This window comes from Penicillium chrysogenum (assembly GCF_028827035.1).
Source record: "Penicillium chrysogenum strain IBT 35668 chromosome Unknown utg000001l_segment0_segment0, whole genome shotgun sequence".
Taxonomy (NCBI): Eukaryota; Fungi; Ascomycota; class Eurotiomycetes; order Eurotiales; family Aspergillaceae; genus Penicillium; species Penicillium chrysogenum.
The window spans coordinates 4,103,835-4,124,811 of record NW_026622749.1 but is presented as its reverse complement, the minus strand read 5'-3'; the positions used below and the strand labels follow the sequence as shown (position 1 = coordinate 4,124,811).

At 49.1% G+C, this 20,977-nt stretch overlaps 8 protein-coding genes across 8 annotated transcripts; 4 read left to right on the top strand and 4 right to left on the bottom strand.

Annotated features, from left to right (window-relative positions):
* Positions 1–46: 46 nt before the first annotated feature.
* On the bottom strand, positions 47–735 carry N7489_001649 (PHO88 family protein; the record flags this gene model as incomplete). The annotated part of the gene is made up of 3 exons (XM_056707404.1): positions 47–432; positions 494–654; positions 719–735. The coding sequence occupies 3 exons, from the start codon at positions 733–735 to the stop codon at positions 47–49; spliced, it is 564 nt and encodes a 187-aa protein (XP_056571706.1).
* An 801-nt stretch (positions 736–1,536) lies between these two features.
* On the top strand, positions 1,537–2,295 carry htz1 (histone H2AZ; the record flags this gene model as incomplete). Its single annotated transcript, XM_056707403.1, has 3 exons — positions 1,537–1,635; positions 1,913–1,982; positions 2,045–2,295. 3 exons carry the CDS (start codon positions 1,537–1,539, stop codon positions 2,293–2,295), a joined length of 420 nt encoding a protein of 139 aa, XP_056571705.1.
* A 1,768-nt stretch (positions 2,296–4,063) lies between these two features.
* N7489_001647 (uncharacterized protein) lies at positions 4,064–5,990 on the bottom strand (the record flags this gene model as incomplete). Its single annotated transcript, XM_056707402.1, has 3 exons — positions 4,064–4,980; positions 5,052–5,598; positions 5,679–5,990. The coding sequence occupies 3 exons, from the start codon at positions 5,988–5,990 to the stop codon at positions 4,064–4,066; spliced, it is 1,776 nt and encodes a 591-aa protein (XP_056571704.1).
* Positions 5,991–9,506: 3,516 nt separating this feature from the next.
* N7489_001646 (DUF3431 domain-containing protein) lies at positions 9,507–10,890 on the top strand (the record flags this gene model as incomplete). The annotated part of the gene is made up of 3 exons (XM_056707401.1): positions 9,507–10,012; positions 10,085–10,636; positions 10,698–10,890. The coding sequence occupies 3 exons, from the start codon at positions 9,507–9,509 to the stop codon at positions 10,888–10,890; spliced, it is 1,251 nt and encodes a 416-aa protein (XP_056571703.1).
* A 355-nt stretch (positions 10,891–11,245) lies between these two features.
* Positions 11,246–11,998, bottom strand: N7489_001645 (putative GPI anchored protein; the record flags this gene model as incomplete). Its single annotated transcript, XM_056707400.1, has 2 exons — positions 11,246–11,562; positions 11,617–11,998. The coding sequence occupies 2 exons, from the start codon at positions 11,996–11,998 to the stop codon at positions 11,246–11,248; spliced, it is 699 nt and encodes a 232-aa protein (XP_056571702.1).
* A 1,195-nt stretch (positions 11,999–13,193) lies between these two features.
* On the top strand, positions 13,194–14,275 carry N7489_001644 (putative aldo-keto reductase (AKR); the record flags this gene model as incomplete). Its single annotated transcript, XM_056707399.1, has 2 exons — positions 13,194–13,514; positions 13,583–14,275. Coding segments are annotated over 2 exons (1,014 nt in total), but the record flags the coding sequence as incomplete, so codon positions are not given.
* Positions 14,276–15,143: 868 nt separating this feature from the next.
* On the top strand, positions 15,144–17,525 carry N7489_001643 (heat shock factor family protein; the record flags this gene model as incomplete). The annotated part of the gene is made up of 2 exons (XM_056707398.1): positions 15,144–15,619; positions 15,674–17,525. 2 exons carry the CDS (start codon positions 15,144–15,146, stop codon positions 17,523–17,525), a joined length of 2,328 nt encoding a protein of 775 aa, XP_056571700.1.
* A 1,296-nt stretch (positions 17,526–18,821) lies between these two features.
* On the bottom strand, positions 18,822–20,453 carry cwc27 (putative peptidyl-prolyl cis-trans isomerase; the record flags this gene model as incomplete). Its single annotated transcript, XM_056707397.1, has 1 exon — positions 18,822–20,453. The coding sequence occupies one exon, from the start codon at positions 20,451–20,453 to the stop codon at positions 18,822–18,824; it is 1,632 nt and encodes a 543-aa protein (XP_056571699.1).
* Between the last annotated feature and the right edge of the window lie 524 nt (positions 20,454–20,977).

Sequence of the window (20,977 nt, the reverse complement as noted above, 5' to 3'; positions counted from 1 at the left end):
CTTAGGGGGAATCAATTGATGACCTAAAGCAACCCAGCGTTTGTGCTTATTCCTCCTTGACACCTCCACGCCAGTTCTTCTCGGCAGCCTCAATGGAGGCCTTGTCGGTCTTGGGTCCGGCCTGGGACATGAAGCCACCGGCGGCCTTGAAGGGACGAGCGAGATCACCAGTAGCGGGCTTGCCGAAGACGTGGATCTTGGCGAGGTTGGACTCGAAGGCGCCCTTGAGGGGGATGATCGACTGAATGAGGAGGGGGTTGGTGTACTGGAAGTACAAGTGCATCACACCCATCATGCCGACACCCATAAGCTGGCTGCGGAGCAGCTGGCGCAGCTGAGCCTTGTCGTAGTCCATGTTGGTGGTGGTCACGGGCTTGGGCTCCTCGGTGCTACCCATCGGGGCGGGCTCAACGTACTTGAGGGTCGTCATGTCTACGAATATCAGTTAGCTTTTGGATTTTTGATTGTGAGGGGAGCACGCGATCGGGCATACCCTTCTTTTGGTTGATCTTGAACTGGGTGTATAGGTGGATGGCCAGGATGAGGAGATTGGACAGGATGTAGCATCCGCGCACCATCATCAGGACCTGAGGATCCTCAAAGGGAACCTTCTTGGCCAGCTGCATCATCACCAAGATGATGGCGAGATTGGTACTGTCCGATCATTGTCAGTCTCCGTAAAGATATATAATAGAAATCAAGAAATTGTCAAGCATACATTTGAGGAGACACCATTTTGCCGGGTACTTTTTCGATATGGGGAAATCGTTGAGTATGGGGGAGTACAACGCGAACAAAACTTCAAAGTCGTGGGCCACCTGGCATTTCTGGAAGGCCAGGGAGCCGGATGAATATATTTTCCGGCACTATCTATCCGCCATCTTGTGGTCGCCTGAGGCATCAGAGCTACTTTGTCGCCTGATATATGAGGCGAGTATATCACATGACCACCCCCACTGCTGGTCATAGCTGGTAACTGTGGTGGTCCAGCTTCAAACCAGACCAGCTTATTTTGCAAAACGTCAGCAACCACCACATCAGTGGACTTCCATTTAGCTTGAAGTCACACAATGGTGTGTATTATTATAACCACATGAGTTTCATATGTGAAATCCTGGCCATAGATGCTGAAGACATCCATTGCAACCAGATGGCTGAAGGCGCACTTGGCTTCCATGGTCCCCTCACATGCCAAAAATTATCATGGCTTCTATCTATTTTTGAGAAAGATAAAGGATATGATAACCCTTACAGCAACTGATTTCTAAATCATCCACATTGACCCTACAGATGGCCGTATATACCGGCAAGAAACTGAACGCTGTGAGAAAGGATGTTTCCATTTTGGGACTAGCGCCAGGTGTCTTTTTGGCACAGACGGCGCCTGGCACATTCTGACTTCTCCATCCATCAACAACGCGCGTATCTTCCGCACTCTGAATCGCCTTCACATCCACACCACTGCCAAATCTTCTTGATTTCTATTTCTATCTGCTATACCTACCTCTGCGACCGTTTTCGCACATTTATTTCGCAATGCCTGGCGGAAAGGGAAAGTCTATCGGTGGAAAGGGCGGAAAGGGCGATGCTGCGGGGAAGGCCCAGAAGTCTCACAGCGCAAAGGCTGGTCTGCAGGTTAGTGGGATCGCGTTTTGTCTCGTTGCTGGGTTAGGGATTATCTCATCCGAGAGTGGAAATGCGATACGGGCGATGAGTTACTCGATGAAACTGCCCCTCGAAGACGCGTCGACTCGGTCCCTCGTTGCTGCTCGATAAGGGGCGGTTTTTTTTTTCCCTCGATATCTGTGGAACCAATCCCATGCCATCGCATACCCTCTCTCTTGACCCATGTTTTCCTCTAATCGCCAGCTCCCTAAGATGACGCGACTGCTAACACAAATTCACTCTCCAGTTCCCCTGTGGTCGTGTCAAGCGTTTTTTGAAGAACAACACTCAGAACAAGATGCGTGTCGGTGCCAAGGGTATGCTATGCCCCTTGAGCTGATCCCCTAAACAACCCGTCTCTAACACTTCTCGCCTCTAGCTGCCGTCTACGTGACCGCTGTTCTTGAGTACCTGACTGCCGAAGTTCTCGAACTGGCGGGTAATGCCGCCAAGGATCTCAAGGTCAAGCGTATCACGCCTCGCCACCTCCAGCTTGCCATCCGTGGTGATGAAGAATTGGACACTCTCATCCGCGCAACCATCGCCTTCGGTGGTGTCTTGCCCCGCATCAACCGTGCACTGCTCCTGAAGGTCGAGCAAAAGAAGAAGGGTGGCAAGATCGAGCTTTAACTCAACATCTGAAAAGTTCCGAAAAGATGGGCTGGCACCGCGAGACGTACAGTCGAGACGTCAATGCCTTGGCCCCCTAAACCTACCGATCGTGGCTGCCCTTTTTTTAAGTCCTCTCGTCTTTATTCTTCACGGCGCTCTACTTTGATGTATTTTTTTTCTGATATTCCCCGGTCTTTGCTTTCAATCGTTTTTTTTCGAGTTCATAGGGCGCTGTAATGGGAAAATGGGGATATCCTGGTAGTGGGAATTTTACTGATTCGATGTGCTTCACCATTCATTTATGTAGTAATTGTACGATTATCTATAGATTTTCAGTATACAGTAGAAGTCCCCCCCAGACTCCCGCGATGCTTCTGATTATCACGTCACATTCCCGAGGGGTCAAATGTTTATATGAATAGTCTGAAAGACCTTGCATATTAGATCAGGAACTTTCTTGGCTCCACGGGGGATCGACAGGGACGAACATGCATAACTCTGAGAGAAAAACAAGGACCGCGTCATTCTTGGCATGTGGATTTTGGGTTTATCCCTTATAACTAACAGTAGTCTGGTCCTTTTAGATACCTGGTTATATAGATATTTTCTCTCCCTTCTCAGATTTCTAGGTAGATAGCAGAAAAGGGTCAGAAAGGCTTAAGTACATACATCTATCCTTTGAAACCAGCTATATAGGATGAATTCAGGTTAAAAGTACATATGTACGGAGTAGAGATTTCTATTGTCAACATTTACACACTATGGTCTTGACTCACCTACTAGTAGGACAGAAGTAAGGTAGAAGGTACATGGATTGAACTGAGAATCTGAGTACAAAGGCAAAGGCAATGGAGAAGAGAAAAAAAAGATCCCTGGACTGCAAGACACCAAACATGAAGAGGAATAATACCCTCCAGAATGGGAGCTGGGAAATATATCAACATCACTGACACAGGAATGCAGATGCATCCACACTGCGCAAGGTAGATCTGTAGAATCGGCACAGTCGAAGGCAGCAGAATCACAATATAGCTGTTTCATTTTAGAAGAAAACCAGAGGTATGGATTCACCCTGATCACCATTTCAGATCAACGACGTCCGGCCCAAGAAGCAGTCAAAGCACGCGGAAAAGAAAGCAGAAAGAAAATGAAGAAAAACATGTCACAACCGTCTTACCCAGACCGAACATGAATTTCCCGGGGAAATCGGTTGGGATAAGACCAGAAACATTAAAACGGATGCGAGTCACCCCATGTACAAACTAAAACAGACAAGAATATGCAAAATGCTGGTATTGTCGTTTCTTCTGCCGTCGGCAAAAGGTGTTTTGGTGTCATTCTTCGTATGCGTCCCATATCACCAGGAGGCGTTTTCGGGGTCGTGGAGTTCGTTCCGACACAGCATAAGAAATCCATGGATTTGCATGCAAGGCGCCCGCAATATCAGAAAGTGTTGGAAAAAAAAATAATAATCAGAGAAGTCCAGAATCCTTCTTGAATCTGTGAGTCGGGGAAATTTCAAAAAGCATTCATCCAAACCGCGTGTCTGTTGGGCTGCCCCCAAAAAAAAGCAACGTCTAAAAACTTGACTAGATCAGCGAAACAAAGGATTTTCTGGTCTTTTTTTTTTTGTGTGTTGTCATCTCGTCATCCCTCATCGAATCGTAAGCCGGTAATTTCGCAGAACAGGGACTCGTTGTACAAGTCGTATTCGTCTCGCGGCAAATCAGTCGGATGCTGGCAATAAAAAGGGGAGTCGCCATCTTCAATAAATTCGTCCAATGTTCTACTCCACAATGATCTCTACTCCGGAGTTGGTGCGGAGTTCATCGCTTCCGCGGGCTTGGTGGCCGTTCTGACGGCGAAATCCGGTGCCCTTGTCGGGGGTTGGGCCACGGGGCTGGCGGACGGGCATGCGCTCCTGCTGGCCGTCATATCCCATACCCATGCCACGGTTGCTTCCAATGGCACCGGCGTTAGATTGGTTGTCCTGCTCCCAAGAGAACATGCCTCTCAGACGACGGGGGCTCGAGTTGGGGCCACCAATACCGGTGCCGAGGGAAAGACCACCCAGGCTGTTGACCAGGAGGTTGTCATCCCGCATGCCAAGGGAAGAACCAGACTGGGCAGGGGTGAGGGTCGGGGTGTTGGAAGTAGCAGTGGGAGCACCCTCATACTGGAGGCGGGTGCCATTGGACTGCAAGGCGGCGGGGAAGCTAGCGGAGGAAGGCACGGGCGAAGGAGTGTAAGATCGCAGGTCGGCAAAGGACTTGGCAGCCCGTAGGTTTTGACCGTTGGCAAAGTTGCCAGGTGAGTCCATCACGCCCAAAAAGCCCGAGTTTTGTCCACGCAACGTGTTGAAAGCGCCCGGGCCAGCCTCTTGGCGAGCCTCGCTGAAGTCGATGGTCGCCGCCCGGTTAAGGCCGCGACGACCACTGTCCGACTGGCCAGAGGACGGGATCGAGGATGTCGGGGGGCTGACATTGGCACCTGCGGCGATCTTGAAGACTTGCACCTGACGCTGTTCGCCGCTGCCACGTGAAGCATGGCCCAAGCCCATGTTGTGGGCCAGAGTGTGAACCGTGCGACGCTGGGAGGGGGTGAGATTGTGGGGGAAGATCACGGAATCGCGCACAGTATCTTCCTTGAAGAGGAGTAGTTGGGAGTAGTAAGAAAGAGTCTGGGTGTCGTTCAAGTCCACATCTGTACATAGGAAAAGAGTTTGATTAGCGACAGGTCAAATTTCCAACTTTTCAAAATCGGGTGTAACCCACCAATCTTTTGGCCACGCTGAGACACGGGCGAAGGGGAGGTGGCCGGGATGTGCGAGGTAAGTGAAGACATGGAGCTCTGCGTCTGGAGCTGAGGACCTCCTCCCATCGGGCGGTGCTGTTCTTCCAGCTGGCCACGGCGTTCCCGCTTCTCGCGCTCGATCCGTTCCCGTTCCTGCAGGGGAAGCATCTTCTTGTACTCGACTCGCAGTTTCCGACCCTGTAGCTCAAAGTGGTTGAGCACCTCGATCACGGTTGCTGTCTCCTCGGCGGAGGTGAAGTTGGCAAAGGCCAGGCCACGGAAGACACCATTGTCGAAGTGGTAGTTGAATGCATAGGGCAGGGGGAGGTTGAGTTCTGTCATCAACTGCACCAATTGCTCCTTCTTCACGGCAAAGGGGATATTCTTGATGACAATCGCGGTTGGGATCAATTCGTCGTCGTCGGCAGATGAAGCGGAGGCTTCCGGTCGCATAGCGCTGCTCTGAACGGGGCCAGGACCCAAGTTTGAGAATGCTTGGGGCATGTTTGGTTGCTGATCCAACCATGTCTTTAGGTGTTTGTCAGTACTCTTTCTTTCTCTCTTTTTTTTTCACCTTTCGAGAATCGACTGGATAAGACCAAACATACCGTAGGAAGGCCAGCACGTCCACGGGCATTGGGCTTCAAACTGGCGGAAGCAGAGCGAATTCCGCCGAGAGTTTGTGCATTGGCAAAACCGTTGGGGTTCCAAGTCTGCGAGCCGGAGATATCATATCCGTAGTTGTTCTGCAGGGACGGGTTCAAGCGTTCGAGGCGAGCGGACTCGTAACGCATCTGATCTTGCTCGTACATGTTGGTGGGCATGGGTCCATATGCGTCGAACTGTCGAGAAGGTTGACGGTGTAAAGGTTGTTGATGCCTTTGAGACCCAGGGGAACGCGCAGAATGATCGTGATACATGTCTTGATAACTCATCGAGAATTCCACAAGGAATGTGAAAATCCACCAAAACCAAATTAAGGAATAATTGTCACTACTCCACCATGAGAGCGACGCAAGGGAAGTAAAAGAGAACCGTCGAGGGACGGGATTGTGCGGATGTTGAAGGGGGGGAAGAGAAGGGAAAAGTTTGGACTAAAAGCCGATCGGAGGGAGATTCTGGGCGGAGAAGAAAAAATAAAAGAAAAAAAGGACAGAAATCCAAGCAAAATGTCACCAAAATATCGCGAAATTTAAAATGCTTCGATTTTCATTCAAGGGGGGTTCTTTTGCTTTTCTTTTCCTTTTCTTTTCCCCCTTTTATCCGAAGTTTTTGGATGTGGTGGTGGGTTGGGGGATTTCCCTTGGGAACCGTGGACTTCCCAATATAAAAAGAGATGAAACCTGAAAGTTGACTCTCAGAATAAAAAGGATCGAGGGGGAGAAATAAATTCAAAAGTCCATAAATCCGCCAAGAAAGGGAGTAAGGAGGCGATTAGGGGAAAGAAGATGAGAGAGAATGAGATCGAGTCCTTGAAAAGCAGGTGATCAGTTAGATATGCAAGCAATAGAGCCTAGAGAAGGAAAATCTAGAATTTCCCAGGTTATATTAAACCAGTCAGAAAAAAGGATTCAAAGGGAGATGCCATCCTTATAGTACTTATAGTACTTATAGTCCTAATAATACTGTTAGTACGGAGTACTTAACTAGGTAGGTTTTATATTAGAATTCCCCTGGATCTTCTATGTGGATATACCAATGAGATTATTCTATTTAATCTTTTCAAGTACGTTGCTTCTTTAATTTCTGTATTAAATCCCTTTGATCATTTACTATCTCATACTGTTGTACTCCGCATATGTATTCATCTTCCTTTCGTATATATCCCCCTCTGTTGTACTCCGTATAGAAAGAGTAGGTCATCGAGAAAAGGTCAACAGCTCTAGTCAATTCGGCTCCTATCCCACTTTCTAATGCTCCTTAGCCTTTTACCAAGACGCCATGCCTTGTTAGGCTCGTCACTAGGTATCTAGGTAATTTAGAGGACCCCGCCGTGGTGGACACTTCAAGCTCATCCCTGAACAGTCATACTCCGTATGGTGTACGGAGTACGGAGTATTACTCCTGAAATTATCATTTGCATAGTCCCACGGGTTGCCTGACGTATACAAGTCGGGGTTCGCGCCCTGCCTCGTGCTTTGCAAGGGGTTCCTGCACCGTCACTGTATGTGATTCTCTATATTTGACACGGGTTGAACAGAACATTTTACCACTTTAATTTACCGCTCCTTATTTATCATATTCCATCTGCTTCAGGGGGGATTTTCTATAATTACTTCCTATGGCTATTATTACTATGTATTACTACTATTATTACTATTTATTTACTGAAGTTAGTTCCCCCCTAATCTCATTTCGCCCCATCCTTCCCACTCCGAAATCGTGACTCGCCACCGTCATCAGCCACCAAGTTATTTTAACCACCTTTTCCTAAATAGTTCGACCCAGTCGGAAGGTTCACCTTGTTCCCCCGGCTGTTGTAGCCGTTGATTGACGGTATATGAAAGCTAATACTCCGTACGGACTACGGAGCCCAGAGTATATATATTGTGCCAGTCCCACTCCACGAAATTGGAACTTTCCTTTGGTCTCCACGATCCGCGCATCCCCCGTTTCTAGCGCATGCACCGAAGCTCCTCAGAGGCTCATGGGGCCCAACTAGAACCCGCTAGACGCAGGTTAGAACATCTAGTGGCAGTGTCAAATCCCGGGTGGAGCTCTGGAGCTCCCGGGCTCGTGGTTACGGAGTCCTACTTACCACAATCGCACTCGGAATTGGCTCCTCCGGTCTCCGGATGGAGTATCGGATTCAGACGCTAGAAAGGACGGAACATTCTGCTCTGGAGTGTGATCCGCTTGCCACCCCCATAATAGGTACTCCAATAATTGGGTGTCCTATCTTGTTGAGAGATCTCGCAAAAGGGGACCAGAGAGAGATTATGTATTACATACACTACCCAGTTGCACCTCTGTTTTGCTCTCTGTTTACGGAGTAATCTGCTGAGAGTTAACTAAATATGGAGTACTCCATACCAAGGGAAGAAATTATGGTTGATCTACAGAGGATCGGGTCGGGTCGCAAGGACATCCACGTGTTTCAGGAGAAATGACAGAGGGCGCGTGACCTGTCTGCTGTCCGAGTGCCCAGGGAATAGTTATCGTTTAAATAATCCTATCAAGCTTCCGAGGCCTACCTAAGTAGGTAATCTTGCCCAAATGGAAGGTTACGGGGAAGGCTAATCAGCCCCTGAGGTGAACCTTGGGAACAACCTTGTTGGAAACTCTCATCTACACACAAGGTCAAGGCTAAGAATGGAAGGGTACATAAGTAAGAGTAGGTAGGGATTAACTACCTAGGTACTCCGTACTCCGTACCAATATTGAATTGCAGCTCGTATAGCACTCTGGAATATCACGTCCGTGAAGGGAAAGAAAAAGAAACAAAAAAAGACAAAAAGGGAGAAAAAGGGAGAAAAATAAAGTCTCCGAGATACTAGGATCTACCCGCAACGACCTACGCCAGGACAAAAAAGAGGGAATATGGCCCCTGGGTGTATGTTGTAGATGTGATGACGAGATTCAGCCCCCCTGGAAAATGAGACATCTTCCTATCAATAGACCCCCGTCTTTGATCTTCGGACTGAGTCAAATTTGTGTCCACACCTAGTTAGCCATTATTCTGTATCATGAATTAGCTGAGATAAGCCGGGAGGTAAAAGTCCAGACAGGCTGTCAGTCTCAAGAAACCAGGGAAGGTCCAATAATAAGATCTATGATTCAAAGGAACAGGCCTGGACAGAGTTAACTGTATATAGACCCATACAAATCGATATACTATGTAATATCCAACGTTTGACGCGTCTGAAACGTTTCCAAGGTTGCATTCTAAACTGCATGCAGCTTTGTAGTCCATAAATCCGCTTCAAGCCAATATATAGTTGCTACCTATATTATATTGTTATATTGTATACAAGGTAGTCATGGATATTATATATATTGCAGATACTACAAACCACTTATATTACGCCTGAAATAATCTAAACCCTCAAGAGATCAACGGTTTCACACAAGATCCGATATTGGACACGAATGGCTGACGAGTATCAGACCCACATGGAAAAGAGGTTGCACTCGGATTAACACCCCGACAGTCATGATTCTTGCACTTCAAGCAGATAAGAAGTGCTCGGAAACCAGTAACATATCAAGTATGAATGTGTTTTCCAGGGGAAAAAAGGCAGATAGTATACTGTTCCAGGTATGTAGATATCTTCCCTGCAACCACGCGGCCAAGCTGACGGGCTAAGGCCAAGGCGTTTGAGTGGAGACCATCACGTACATAAAAAGTGCGGGCTTTTTCGCTTCGACTTGGGATCTTCAATTCGATTTCGATTTCGATTTGATTTTTGATCTTCAAACTCTCCGCATGCTGGACAATGCGGACTCCATTACGAGCGGCCATAGCCATTGCGCTAATTATAACCTTGTTTTTGGTCAAACATCACCTCGATTCCATCTTGCGATGGCGAGACGATGAAATCATCCTAGGCGATGCATATATCGAGCTGGTCTCGGCCCATGCTGCGACGCCTGCGACGCCCGCTTCACACACCCAAACCCGGAGGAAATGGTACCCCACGGCCCGACCAACTGCCCAAGTGATAGCCAACCCTGAACCGGAGCGCATCCCCGTCGATGTCCCCGGCGCTGAATGGGCGGGAGAACTATTCTTCAATGCTAGAGAAGCGCCCGATTTCCATGATTCGATGAGAGGCTTAATTGATAATGTGCAACTACTCGCTCCAGTAGAGCAGGGTGATGCGGCGGCACCTTCGTCCACTGCTCCTTCTCGTCCAAAGGTCACGCCCAAATCGGATCGCGTAATTGTTGTGGGGAAGATGTCGTACGAAGACACTAATTGGCTTGAGGATCATCTCCCAGAGTATGTCCTGATAAACCGACCACTAATCATTCTCAAGCTGTGCCACTTCTAACCCCAGAACTCGAATTCTAGATGGCAGCACGCAGTCTACATGGTTGATGACCCCGAGGCATCCTTGCAAGTCGAACAAAACAAAGGCAAAGAAAGCAGTGCCTACTTGCAATACATTCTAGACAACTATGACAAATTGCCCGAATACATGGTCTTCCTCCACGCCCATCGATATAGCGGCCATGTCGAATTCTGGGAGCAGGACAATGTATTGACCGTCCAAAGACTGCAGCTCGACTACCTCCGACAAGTTGGATATCTCAATCTCCGCTGCGACTGGGATCCCGGATGTCCCGATGAGGTCCAGCCATTCCGGCAAATGGCTGGTCGCACTACGGAGCTTGCCTTTGCAGGTGCCTGGATTCGTATTTTTAACAACACCGATGTGCCTGAGATTGTTGCTACGCCTTGCTGTGCTCAGTTCGCTGTAACCAGGCAGCAGGTCCTGCAACGCCCGCGGAGTGACTATGAGTCATATCATCATTGGCTTATGACAACCGAGTTGGATGACGAGACAAGTGGTCGTGTCTTTGAATACATATGGCACATTATTTTCGGACAGGATGCCGTGTCGTAAGTTATAACACAGAAAAAAAAGTCTAAGGAGTCGATGCTAACCCTCGAGTGCGAATAGTTGTCCTACAAAGGCACAGTGTTACAAGGATGTATACGCTATGGACTACGAGGAGCCACCTATGGACTTCTTTGATGACTTTTGGGACAATTGGTATGATGAAACACCTGTGGACGAGACACCTATATATGAAACACCTGTGAAGGAAACACCTGTGCCAGTGACACATGCGCACGAAACGCCTTCTGGATGAGATATGATTGTATTTATCTGACTTATATAGAACTTCTGGGATGTACTATTACCTAAACATGCGTTAATGTTCAATGTGATTCCTTTTTACTTCTGTGTATATTATTTTCACTTTCTGCTTTAGTGAACCCTTGAGAATACTCCAAAGGTCGACCAGCTATACTTCCTCTCGCTCGAGTCTTTTCCAAAAGAACGGTATTGTCAATTGCATGTACTATAGACTATCTCGAAATGGACATAACTCGTCGATATCATCTGCTGACCTAATGGCAAACATTGGACATACTCATAAAACCATCGTATATCTTCACTGCTCTATCTCTGATAGAGACCTAGAGATTCAACTCTGTTGAATCTCACAGCCAAGCCAAAGCCATGATCCCCATGACACCTGCCATGGATGCAGCACCAGGGGCCAAAATACCAGCTGCGGCATCAGGAGTAGGGGTGGGGGAAGATGCAGATCCCGCCGAGGCACCGGCAGAATCAGTCGAGTCCTGGCTGTTGGTTCCGCCGGTGCTAGCAGAGTCCGTTCCGGTGGCTGCATTCGAAGAGTCCGTGGTGGTGGCGGTGTTTGCACCAGCAGTGCTAGTAGATGTGCCCATAGTAGTGGCAGCGGCAGAGTTGTAGGTAGTTGTGGTGAGTTTACAATAGCGGACAAGGTCCAGCGCCTCTGATCAATGCATTAGATTTGTGTTGTATCTTGATGTATTCACGTTATACATACCGTTATCATCGTCGTCAATGTCGTTGTCATTGTCACGGTCATAATCATGATCATCATCATGGTCATCATCATGATCATCATCATGGTCGTCGTCGTCATCATGGTCATGACGGGTGGTGTTGTTGTTGCGCCTGTCGGTTTGATACTGGGTGATACAGGCGGCGCAGAGCGGGATCTGAGTTTTGGCAGCGTCCCAATCGCAAATACATTGGATCTCAGCGGAATCCCGCTCGTGTCGGGCGTCGCAACTATTGGCGATTCCAACGACGGGGCCGCAGGCAGGCCAGCAGCGATTGGGGACATCGTCATGGTCCAATTTGGATGCGATAGTAACGCTGGCAAGCAGGAGGCCACAAAGAGGGAGGAGCTGCTGAGTACGCATGATTGTTAATATTGATGTTGATGTTGATGTCGATGATTGTAGAGTGTAGAGTGTAGAGGAAATTGATTGTGTTCTTGTTTCTGATCGAAATCTATGGGGATTCAAGACATATTTATGTTGAAGTTGTTATACCTCTCCCTTCGCTTAGCCCATTCCACCGTAGTTGGTTTTCCGCTCTACACGGAAGAGATGATCTTCTTTGTCGGCATTCCCCGCTCGTAGTCTTCCGAAATAGAACATGGACCCTATGGACCCTCAAAGTGTCCACCCTTGTCAACCACATCAAATAATACAACTCAGATGCACTGATCAGCGGAGTACCACCAATGTTGATTGTGCAAAAGCAGCTGCCTGGTTTATTCCATTAGCCAAGACTTGTGCCAAGAGACTAAATGGCAATACCAACGAGATAGTGCTATTAATATCGTGCATTCTGTTGTGTTCTGTATGTACGGAGTATATCTCTCTATCAATATGCAGGCACCGTGGCTATGCTATATCCCTGAACAGAGCTTGACCTCTGATTATTCTCCATTCCGTACTCCATACTCCTTTTTGCCAAGCAAGGGTCTGTTTTCTACCCCGGAGATCCTTTTCCAAGTCCAATGTCTAAGCCACGCTGTGGGCCAATCGGTGCATAATATTCAGGGAAATTCTGCAGCCTTGATCATAGGTTAACATTCTTTGTAATCGGGAGTACTCTTGAGCTCGAGAATGAAAATTATGTTGACACAGGCGAAAGAAGCCCATGCGGGTTGCCGATAGCCGAGTTCAACCGGTCCACCATTCTGCTATATATAGATAGCCCTGGGATATACTTCGTATAGCTATAAATGTTATGTAAATGGTCTAATCTCCAGGCTTCAGGATTGTTAAAGTTTTTCAATCAATGCTTGTCGATACTCTATCCGAATATCATTCGACGATCATGATTTAATACTTGACATCCAAAGTGACCTGGTAAACGGCTATGTTATAGTCCGGACTAACGCGCCTACACGCGACTACCGATACTTTTACCAGTATTTTTTTAGTAAAGATACGGACTAATGGAGCTATTCTATCTAGATAATCTTAATATATTGTCGAAATATTATGTTGCAAGTCCATCTTCAATGCAGATCAGGTGCAGGGCTTCTACTTAGCAAGAAAGCGTCGAAGTGGACCCCCGCATAACATCATCTGAACGTACCAGGTACTTCTGCTCCGATTCCAACCAAAAACCAATTACAAACCCTCTTCTCTGTCTCTAAACATAGACGAATTGGACTGCAAGATGTGGGAAAAGTACTGCCTACGTCCAACTCAGGGCACTATCTCCACCTCCATCCCCGTTTTCGTCTACGGCACAGCCTGGAAGAAAGACCGCAGCGCTGAGCTAGTCTATACGGCAATCAAAGCTGGTTTCCGGGCTGTGGACACAGCGGCCCAACCCCGCCACTACCAAGAGAACCTCATTGGTGATGGCATCCGCAGAGCAATTGCAGATGGGATCGTTGGCCGAGCAGACTTATATGTGAGTGGGCAGTTACTATTTTTAATCGAGATGTATTTTTAGGGGATCTGGCAGCTAATAATGATTAGGTGCAAACCAAGTATAGTCCCGTCTCGGCACAGGACCCGGCCAATATGCCCTATGATCCGTCAGCGACGGTGACGGATCAGGTCCATGCCTCTATCAAATCATCATTGCAAAATCTTCGCTCCAAAGTTGACCCCGACTCCGTGGATGATGCCTACATTGACACCGTGATCATCCATTCGCCACTGTCGACTTTAGCCCAGACCCTGGAGGCCTGGCACGCCCTTGAGACTTATGTTCCCCACCGCATCCGGAATTTAGGTATCTCCAATTGTACATTGCCTATACTCAGAGAACTGTGCACCTCGTCCCATACAACCGTGAAGCCATCAGTGGTACAGAACAGATTCTACGAGGATACTTTGTTTGATGTCCCCCTGCGCGCGTTCTGCCGCGAGAATCAGATCATATACCAGAGCTTTTGGACTTTGACAGCAAATCCAGACCTCGTACGATCTCAGCCAGTGCAGCAGCTTGCTCGCCATGTGAAAATAACCCCGGCTGCTGCTTTTTATACTCTAGTGATGGGCTTGAAGGATGTGGCAGTGCTGAATGGAACCAAGAATGAGTCGCGCATGAAAGAAGACTTGGCTGCTCCTAAGCAGGTCGAGGATTTCACGCAAAAGCAACCTGACTTATGGCAACAGATTCTGACGGAGTTCCGGGGTTTGATAGGCGAATCTAGTTCTATGTAGAATCTCGAGCAAGCTGTGGGGACAGTCTTGTTGTACTGCTTAATGGTAGTGGTTACTGCAAAGTTCAAATAGTTAGTCGAGAGGATATAAACCACGAAAACGGTGTATTGACATTGACATTGCCATTGTAAATTATACGATCAAAGCTGAAACAGTCGATATAACGATATAACGACCAGTTCATCTGTAAGTACTGATACTTGATAGGCACGCGTGATCACATGGTAATATGAGGTACTTGTACTCGTCACCACCCCCCAGACCAATTCTTGCTGACTCAGTCAACGCCTCCCCCGGAATGGGGCAACTTGGTCTCGCCGCCGAGTAGCATGTTCATATTCATCTTATTGACAGTGTAGTATATTCGTTTGAATGTCTCCGGTTTTCCAATATTGGTGCCTCTCGACATAATACCTCCAAGGTCGGCATATTCGATTCATTCACCGCCCAGTGGGCGCTTTCTGCTGCACCTTCCCGCCTTGATCTGGATGTTGGACAATTCACGCGCCCATTGAGCGTCATCTGCCTAGTCTTGACCACTGCTGGTCCTTGATTTGTCTGTTATCGATTCCTGTGATATCGTGTCTACTTAAGCGTCGATACAGATTTCACAACCCTGACCAGTGTCTTTCACTTTTTCTTCTCTCGGTTCTGTGGTCAAAGCCTTCTCGACTCAAAATTAGACAGCGACTTGGATGAACATCTTCCTGCATACTGAGTTCGCATCCGGTTCCTTTGTCTCCTAGGCAAAATTCCTGTGGTCGACTCAGTCTCTTATACAGAGACCAGAGAAAATCGAGACACAATTCTATACCGAACCCCACCGCGATAAGATTCAACTCGACGTCTTTACGCCAATCTATTCACGATGAGCTCGCAAGGAATAACTCGCAAGAGACCTGCACCGGGAACAGTACCACCCGTTCATCCTCAGATGAACCCTGTACCGAACTTTCCGACCACTGCGAACCCCGGATCTCAGCTTTCGAACGATCAATTCTTACAATGGGGCCAGAATCCCCCCGTCAATGCCATCAATACCTCCGCCTTCTCTGATTCATCCTACAACCCCGTGGGCTTTGCGCCACCCCAAGATGTGTCCGCGCCGGCTGCGACACCATCTAACCAACTCGCCCGCCGACAAGCGAACCAGGTGGTCAGCCGGAACCGTGGCTACGACCAACCTCCTGCTTCATACGTGGAAAACGGAGGAAACAATGGAAGTGGAGAGAGCGGGGCATGGGGGGAGTCTCTCGAGGAGCTCTACCGGCGAGCCTTGACTGCGAAAAGAGATTCACAGGCAAAACGAAAGCAAATCCCGCCATTTGTACAGAAATTGAGCAGGTATGATACATCTATCGATTTGTGATCAATTATAGGGCTAACTGGGAGCCGCAGCTTCTTGGACGAATCCAAGAATACAGAATTGATTCGATGGTCGGACGATGGCAATTCCTTCGTCGTCCTAGACGAGGATGAGTTTGCGAGAACCTTGATTCCCGAGCTCTTCAAACACAATAACTACGCCTCATTCGTCCGACAACTGAACATGTACGGCTTCCACAAGAAAGTCGGACTTTCCGATAATTCAATGCGCGCCAGCGAACGGAAAAACAAGAGTCCTAGCGAATACGCCAACCCTTATTTCAAACGAGGCCACCCGGATTTGCTATGGCTCATTCAGAAGCCAAAGAACACCGGAGGCGGTGGACATGCGAGCAAACCTAGCAAGGGCGCCGCGCGCGTGAAGACGGAGGATATTGATGATAATGACATGGACGATTATGCTGAAGAGGGTGCACCGGCTGCTCGCGATAACCGTGCCCCCCGACCACAGCAATTGTCATTAGTCACGGACAGCTCTGTACCCAACGATCAACTTGCTGGGGTATATCGCGAACTTCAGGCGATTCGTCAACAGCAGTCAATCATCTCAACCACAATCACCAGGCTGCGGAAAGAACACGAGCAACTCTATGCGCAGGCAGCCAATTTCCAGGAGCAACACACCCGCCATGAGAACTCCATCAATGCCATTCTAACATTCCTTGCAACCGTATATAACCGAAGTTTGCAGGGAGAGGGTGGGCCACAAAACCTCGCAAATTCTTTCGCAGGAGCCATTTCGCAGGACCAAGGAAACATTGTGGATGTTGATGATGACTATCTTACCAATGCTCTAGGATCAATGACTAGCCCCAGTTCCCAAAGAACAATGAAGAAGCCGCCGCTGCTTTTGAAGGCTCCGCCCGCAGCGGATGCGTATGCCCGGTCCTCCACAATTTCACCATCAGCCAGTGGCTCCTATGACACGCGGTCTCGGAGCCATACTCGGCAACCCAGCGCCAACCAGCACGGCCATGTGGAGGAGGTCTTTGACCACAGTCCCCGACCAAGTGCTCCGAACGTTACTCCGGGACAGCCGACGGACGAGAACTCTCCCCAACGGGACATTATGTCTGTAATCCAAAACTCCAATGCACGCAACGGGCTCTCAACGAACTTCTCCGAGTTCCCCAATGTGCTCTCCTCCCTCGAAAATCATGGTGGTAATGTTCCCCTCACGGCAAACCAACGCGCCGATATGCTTCGACTCATGGCCAACGAAACAAACTCATCAGAACCCAACGCTGGCGTGTCACCTAACAATGCGCTCATCTCGCCGAATCCACCGCCCATGCCGCACAACTACTCGGGCAGGCTAGCTAGCACACGACAAGAAATCGACAACCTAGTCAAGATGCAAGCCGAGCAGGATCGTTCCGTCCAGAACTTGACTAGTCTTCTCCAGCCGTTGAGCCCGAATGGCACCATCCCCGGTATCGACAGTGAGGGCAATGTACCTCCTCCGCCGCTTGACCTCGACCAAATCTTTAACAACGACTACTTCACCGACATTGGAGACGCAGGTTCCGATATGAAGAAACAGGCCGAGAACCCACTGAGCCACTTGGGGACAGGCCAGAACACGCAAGATCCTGTGGGGACCACCCAAGGCGATGACGGAGACACCAACGACCTGTTCGATTTCGATCACATCCCTGCCGAGCCTGATCTCTTTGAGACCCCCAATAATGGGCAGGGTGATTCGACCTATAACTACGGCTTTGACGGTGCCGGCTACGATGAATCTGGGCGTGTGATCGAGCAACTGACGGATAGCGAAGCCACCAGTCCTGCAGCCACGGAGAATGCAGGCGAAGCTGTAAATGATGGCGGCAGTGCGACGAAACGGCGCCGAAAGGCGTGATTCGACGGGGCAAGGAATACGAGATGGAGCGGATCCTCAAGATTCCCAAGCACGGGTTAGTGTTTGGAGACCAAAAATTTCGGCGTACAATTAGGCGTTTCCCTGTTGATATGGGGGTTTATTTATGTGCCTGGGAAAAATGTGACCAGGCTGTAAAAACCTATGATGATCCATGAATGATCCAGTTCGTGGAGCTTTAATGAGATACCTTTGCTTTACCTTCTTTTCTTGTAGCATGATTTTGAATCCATTGTCGACGCATTAGCCAACTGATCTTTGAGGACATGATACAGTAACTACAATTCCTTGGTATTACTCTACCGTCTACTCTCTGCAAGGAGTATATCTACCTAGGTATCAAACTGACGCAACTGTCTCAGGCCAAGTGGATACCAGAGTCCACGGTTACTCGTAGATCACCCGAGATCCGAGATCTACGACCCGGCTGAAGCCCAGGTGACAGTATACCAGGGTATTTGTGATTTTCGGAATGCTCGAAATCGAGACTGCTTAGGGAAAGACGGGTCAGTTTTACCGGTAGTGAAAAGGCCGCTAGCTGTAGATAGATTCCGTGTTAGGACATCAGTTATACGATTAGCTATGGGGACAAAGGTGGGCAAACTGAAAATGCTAGAGCCTGGGGAATGTGACTGTAGTAACATCATCCTCATGTAATCTCAGCAGTCCAACAGTATGTTGTTTAGGTACTTCTGCGGAGAAACAGGGAGCACGTCTATCGTGGGGAGGACGGAGACCCCTGGCCTCCTTCCAACCCGAAGAACTACCAGTATGGATGAAAAACGTGGCTCCTATGAATAAACATCTATTAAGACTCTCAGTGCCACCAGAGTCTCTGGTGCTCGAGAAGAATGGCAAAGGCCGCAATTTTGCTCGGCGCGATATCACCACCAACACAGGTTGGCTCTGTGCGATCTAGGGGCAATGTGGTCGAACAATTGTCATGTCAAGTATCAACTTCATTGGCCCAACCAGGGACCTTCCCAGGTTGGAATTCCCATGTACTCCGTCATTATGGGGTGACTTTTAACCACCGTTGGATACAGGATGGAATGAGGCTGGCATAAGAACGAGCCGAGCATAATGACCGATCCTAGCAGCCTCTGGGGAATGGCTTTCGTAAGATACCAGCGCTTATGTCTACAGGGACATACATGTATGTGTGGAGTAGCGTCCGGCTGAAACATCCGACAAGTTAGGATCCGGCATACATACTAGACGGGAGAATCAAATCGATAGGCTAGGATGGAGAGAATTGACATTTTGTAATAAGAACATTTAGCGCCCCTTATCCCATTCCAAGTCACCTACTCGCTCCCGTTTACGCTCGCGCTCTCTATCGCGCTGTAATCCCCGCTTTCGTCCAACCACCTCCTTCTCTCGCTCACGAGGATCAATCACCATAAGTGAGTCTGCATCACCTCCGTGCTCGCGTTTCCAGTTCAAGTCCTTGCCTAGGGTATCTTTCCCAAAGCGGAGTTCATGCGAGAGCCAACCTCCGTCTTGCTCTTCGGTGTCATCCGCCGTTGTCTTGGGATCGTCCCATGCCTGGCAGGACTGGCAGTTTGCAATGAAGTGCAGATCGCAGAGTTGGGCCTCTTCGTCTTCTTCGTCTTCCTTTTGATTTTTGGTGTCTTTGTGACTCTTGCTATGTGATGATGTGGCAGTCGGTTCGGGTTTAGCTCCTTCGAGCTTGGCTTTGAAGGCGTTGAAGAGCTGCAATGCTTCTCGCTCAGCGGTGCTACTAGGCCCTGTCCCGTTGCGACTGGAGCCATTTGCAGTTCCTGGAGGTGGCCGTTTCCGTCCTCGGATGGAGGTCTCGGGGATCATGGCTTCGAGGGCAGATTTCTTTCGACCTGTGTCCTTAGGACCGACGTCGACGTCGCGGCGCATTGATGCCATCAGAGCGGCAATCTGAGCATTTGTCCGCGACAGCTTGGACTCCTTTGCGGGCGGGGCGTCCGGAGTCGGAGACCGAGTAGGCGACTCAGGGTGAGGAAGTGGGAGTTGTGCTTCTGGTTCTGGTGTCTTTGGGCGCTTTTTACGCTCTGTAGACGGCGATCGTTCTGGAGATGGCGACCGGGGTCGCTTGCGCGGCTGTGACGGGGCTTCTGCTCCGGGTTTGGGTTTTGGTACTTCGGCCTTTGCACCTGGCGCATCCACGACCAAATTGGTGTTGAATTTCGGCTTCGCTGGGCGCATGGGCATTTCTTCGTCTGCCTCATCTCCAAAGCTCAGAAGCGTCTTCCCACCTTTAGGCGCCTTCTTCTTTTTCTTGGGCACGCCCTTCTCTGCCTTCCCGCCTGCTGTGACTGTCTTTCTGTCCTTTAATTTGCCCTCCAATGGCCCCAGTTCCCCAACCTCGCAGGATGTCACCTTGATCGGATAAACAGGACGCTCAGTACCCGGAATGCGCTCTGCGTCTGCAATCTTCAACACATTGTAGATGCTGTCCCCTTCCAGTCTGCCGAAAATTGTACATTGTCCATTCAACTCACGCTCCGTGTTCGCTAGTGTGATGAAAAATTGACTGCCGTATGTTCCGTCCTCGCTCTTGGCCATTCCCAGCAAGCCACGCCGATTGAAACGTAACCGACTGTGGAGCTCATCACGTAGAACGACTCGCTCATTCGGGTCCCGAGCTTCAGGGTCAAATTCGAATTCCGGATATTCATAGATCGAAGTTCCGCCGGAGCCAGTGCCGGTGGGATCACCACCCTGGATCACAAAATCGGGGGCCACCCGATGGAAGATTGTGTCGACATAGTAGTCGTCCTTGCAGTGCTGGAGGAAATTTTTGCAGGTGAGAGGGGCCTGGTTTGCGAAGAGCGCGATCTGGATAGGGCCAACCGTCGTGTTGAGCGTCGCCGACGCAGTGGGATTGGGCTCGCTGGCGTATTGGGTGGACATGATGGGCAAGTAAGCTACCAGCTTACAGCGCGTGCCGAAAGTGAGGTGGGAAGAGGATTTGGAGTGTACTCGGGGATATGGACACCCCTCGTGAGTGTTGCGATTCAATGGGTTGGTTTCTCCGATCAAAAGCTCGAACAAACGTCATGGCACGTGACGCCGACCTAGCCCTTATTTACTTATTTACTTGCCCAAAGGACATTTTGTTCAGGATAAAATTGACTGAGGAAGGAGTGGACATTATTTCATTCCAATTCAACACTATATGACATATTTTGCATATTCCCCGCAGTGTCGGAATGAGACCCCAGGCACCTATGACTACCTAGCCAGGCAACATGAGACTGAGATTTGTCGCTTTTGGGAGTGGTCAATAGCAGCGGGAACTAAGAGGCTTTCCGGTAGGTATGTCGAGCACATGCTGAATACTTTTGTCAGGCTTGACATTTGGTGGCAGTGGATGGTGGTAGGTGGTGGAATGATCCAAGGAAGATTTACTCCCCGACTCACCGGATCACCAGTGC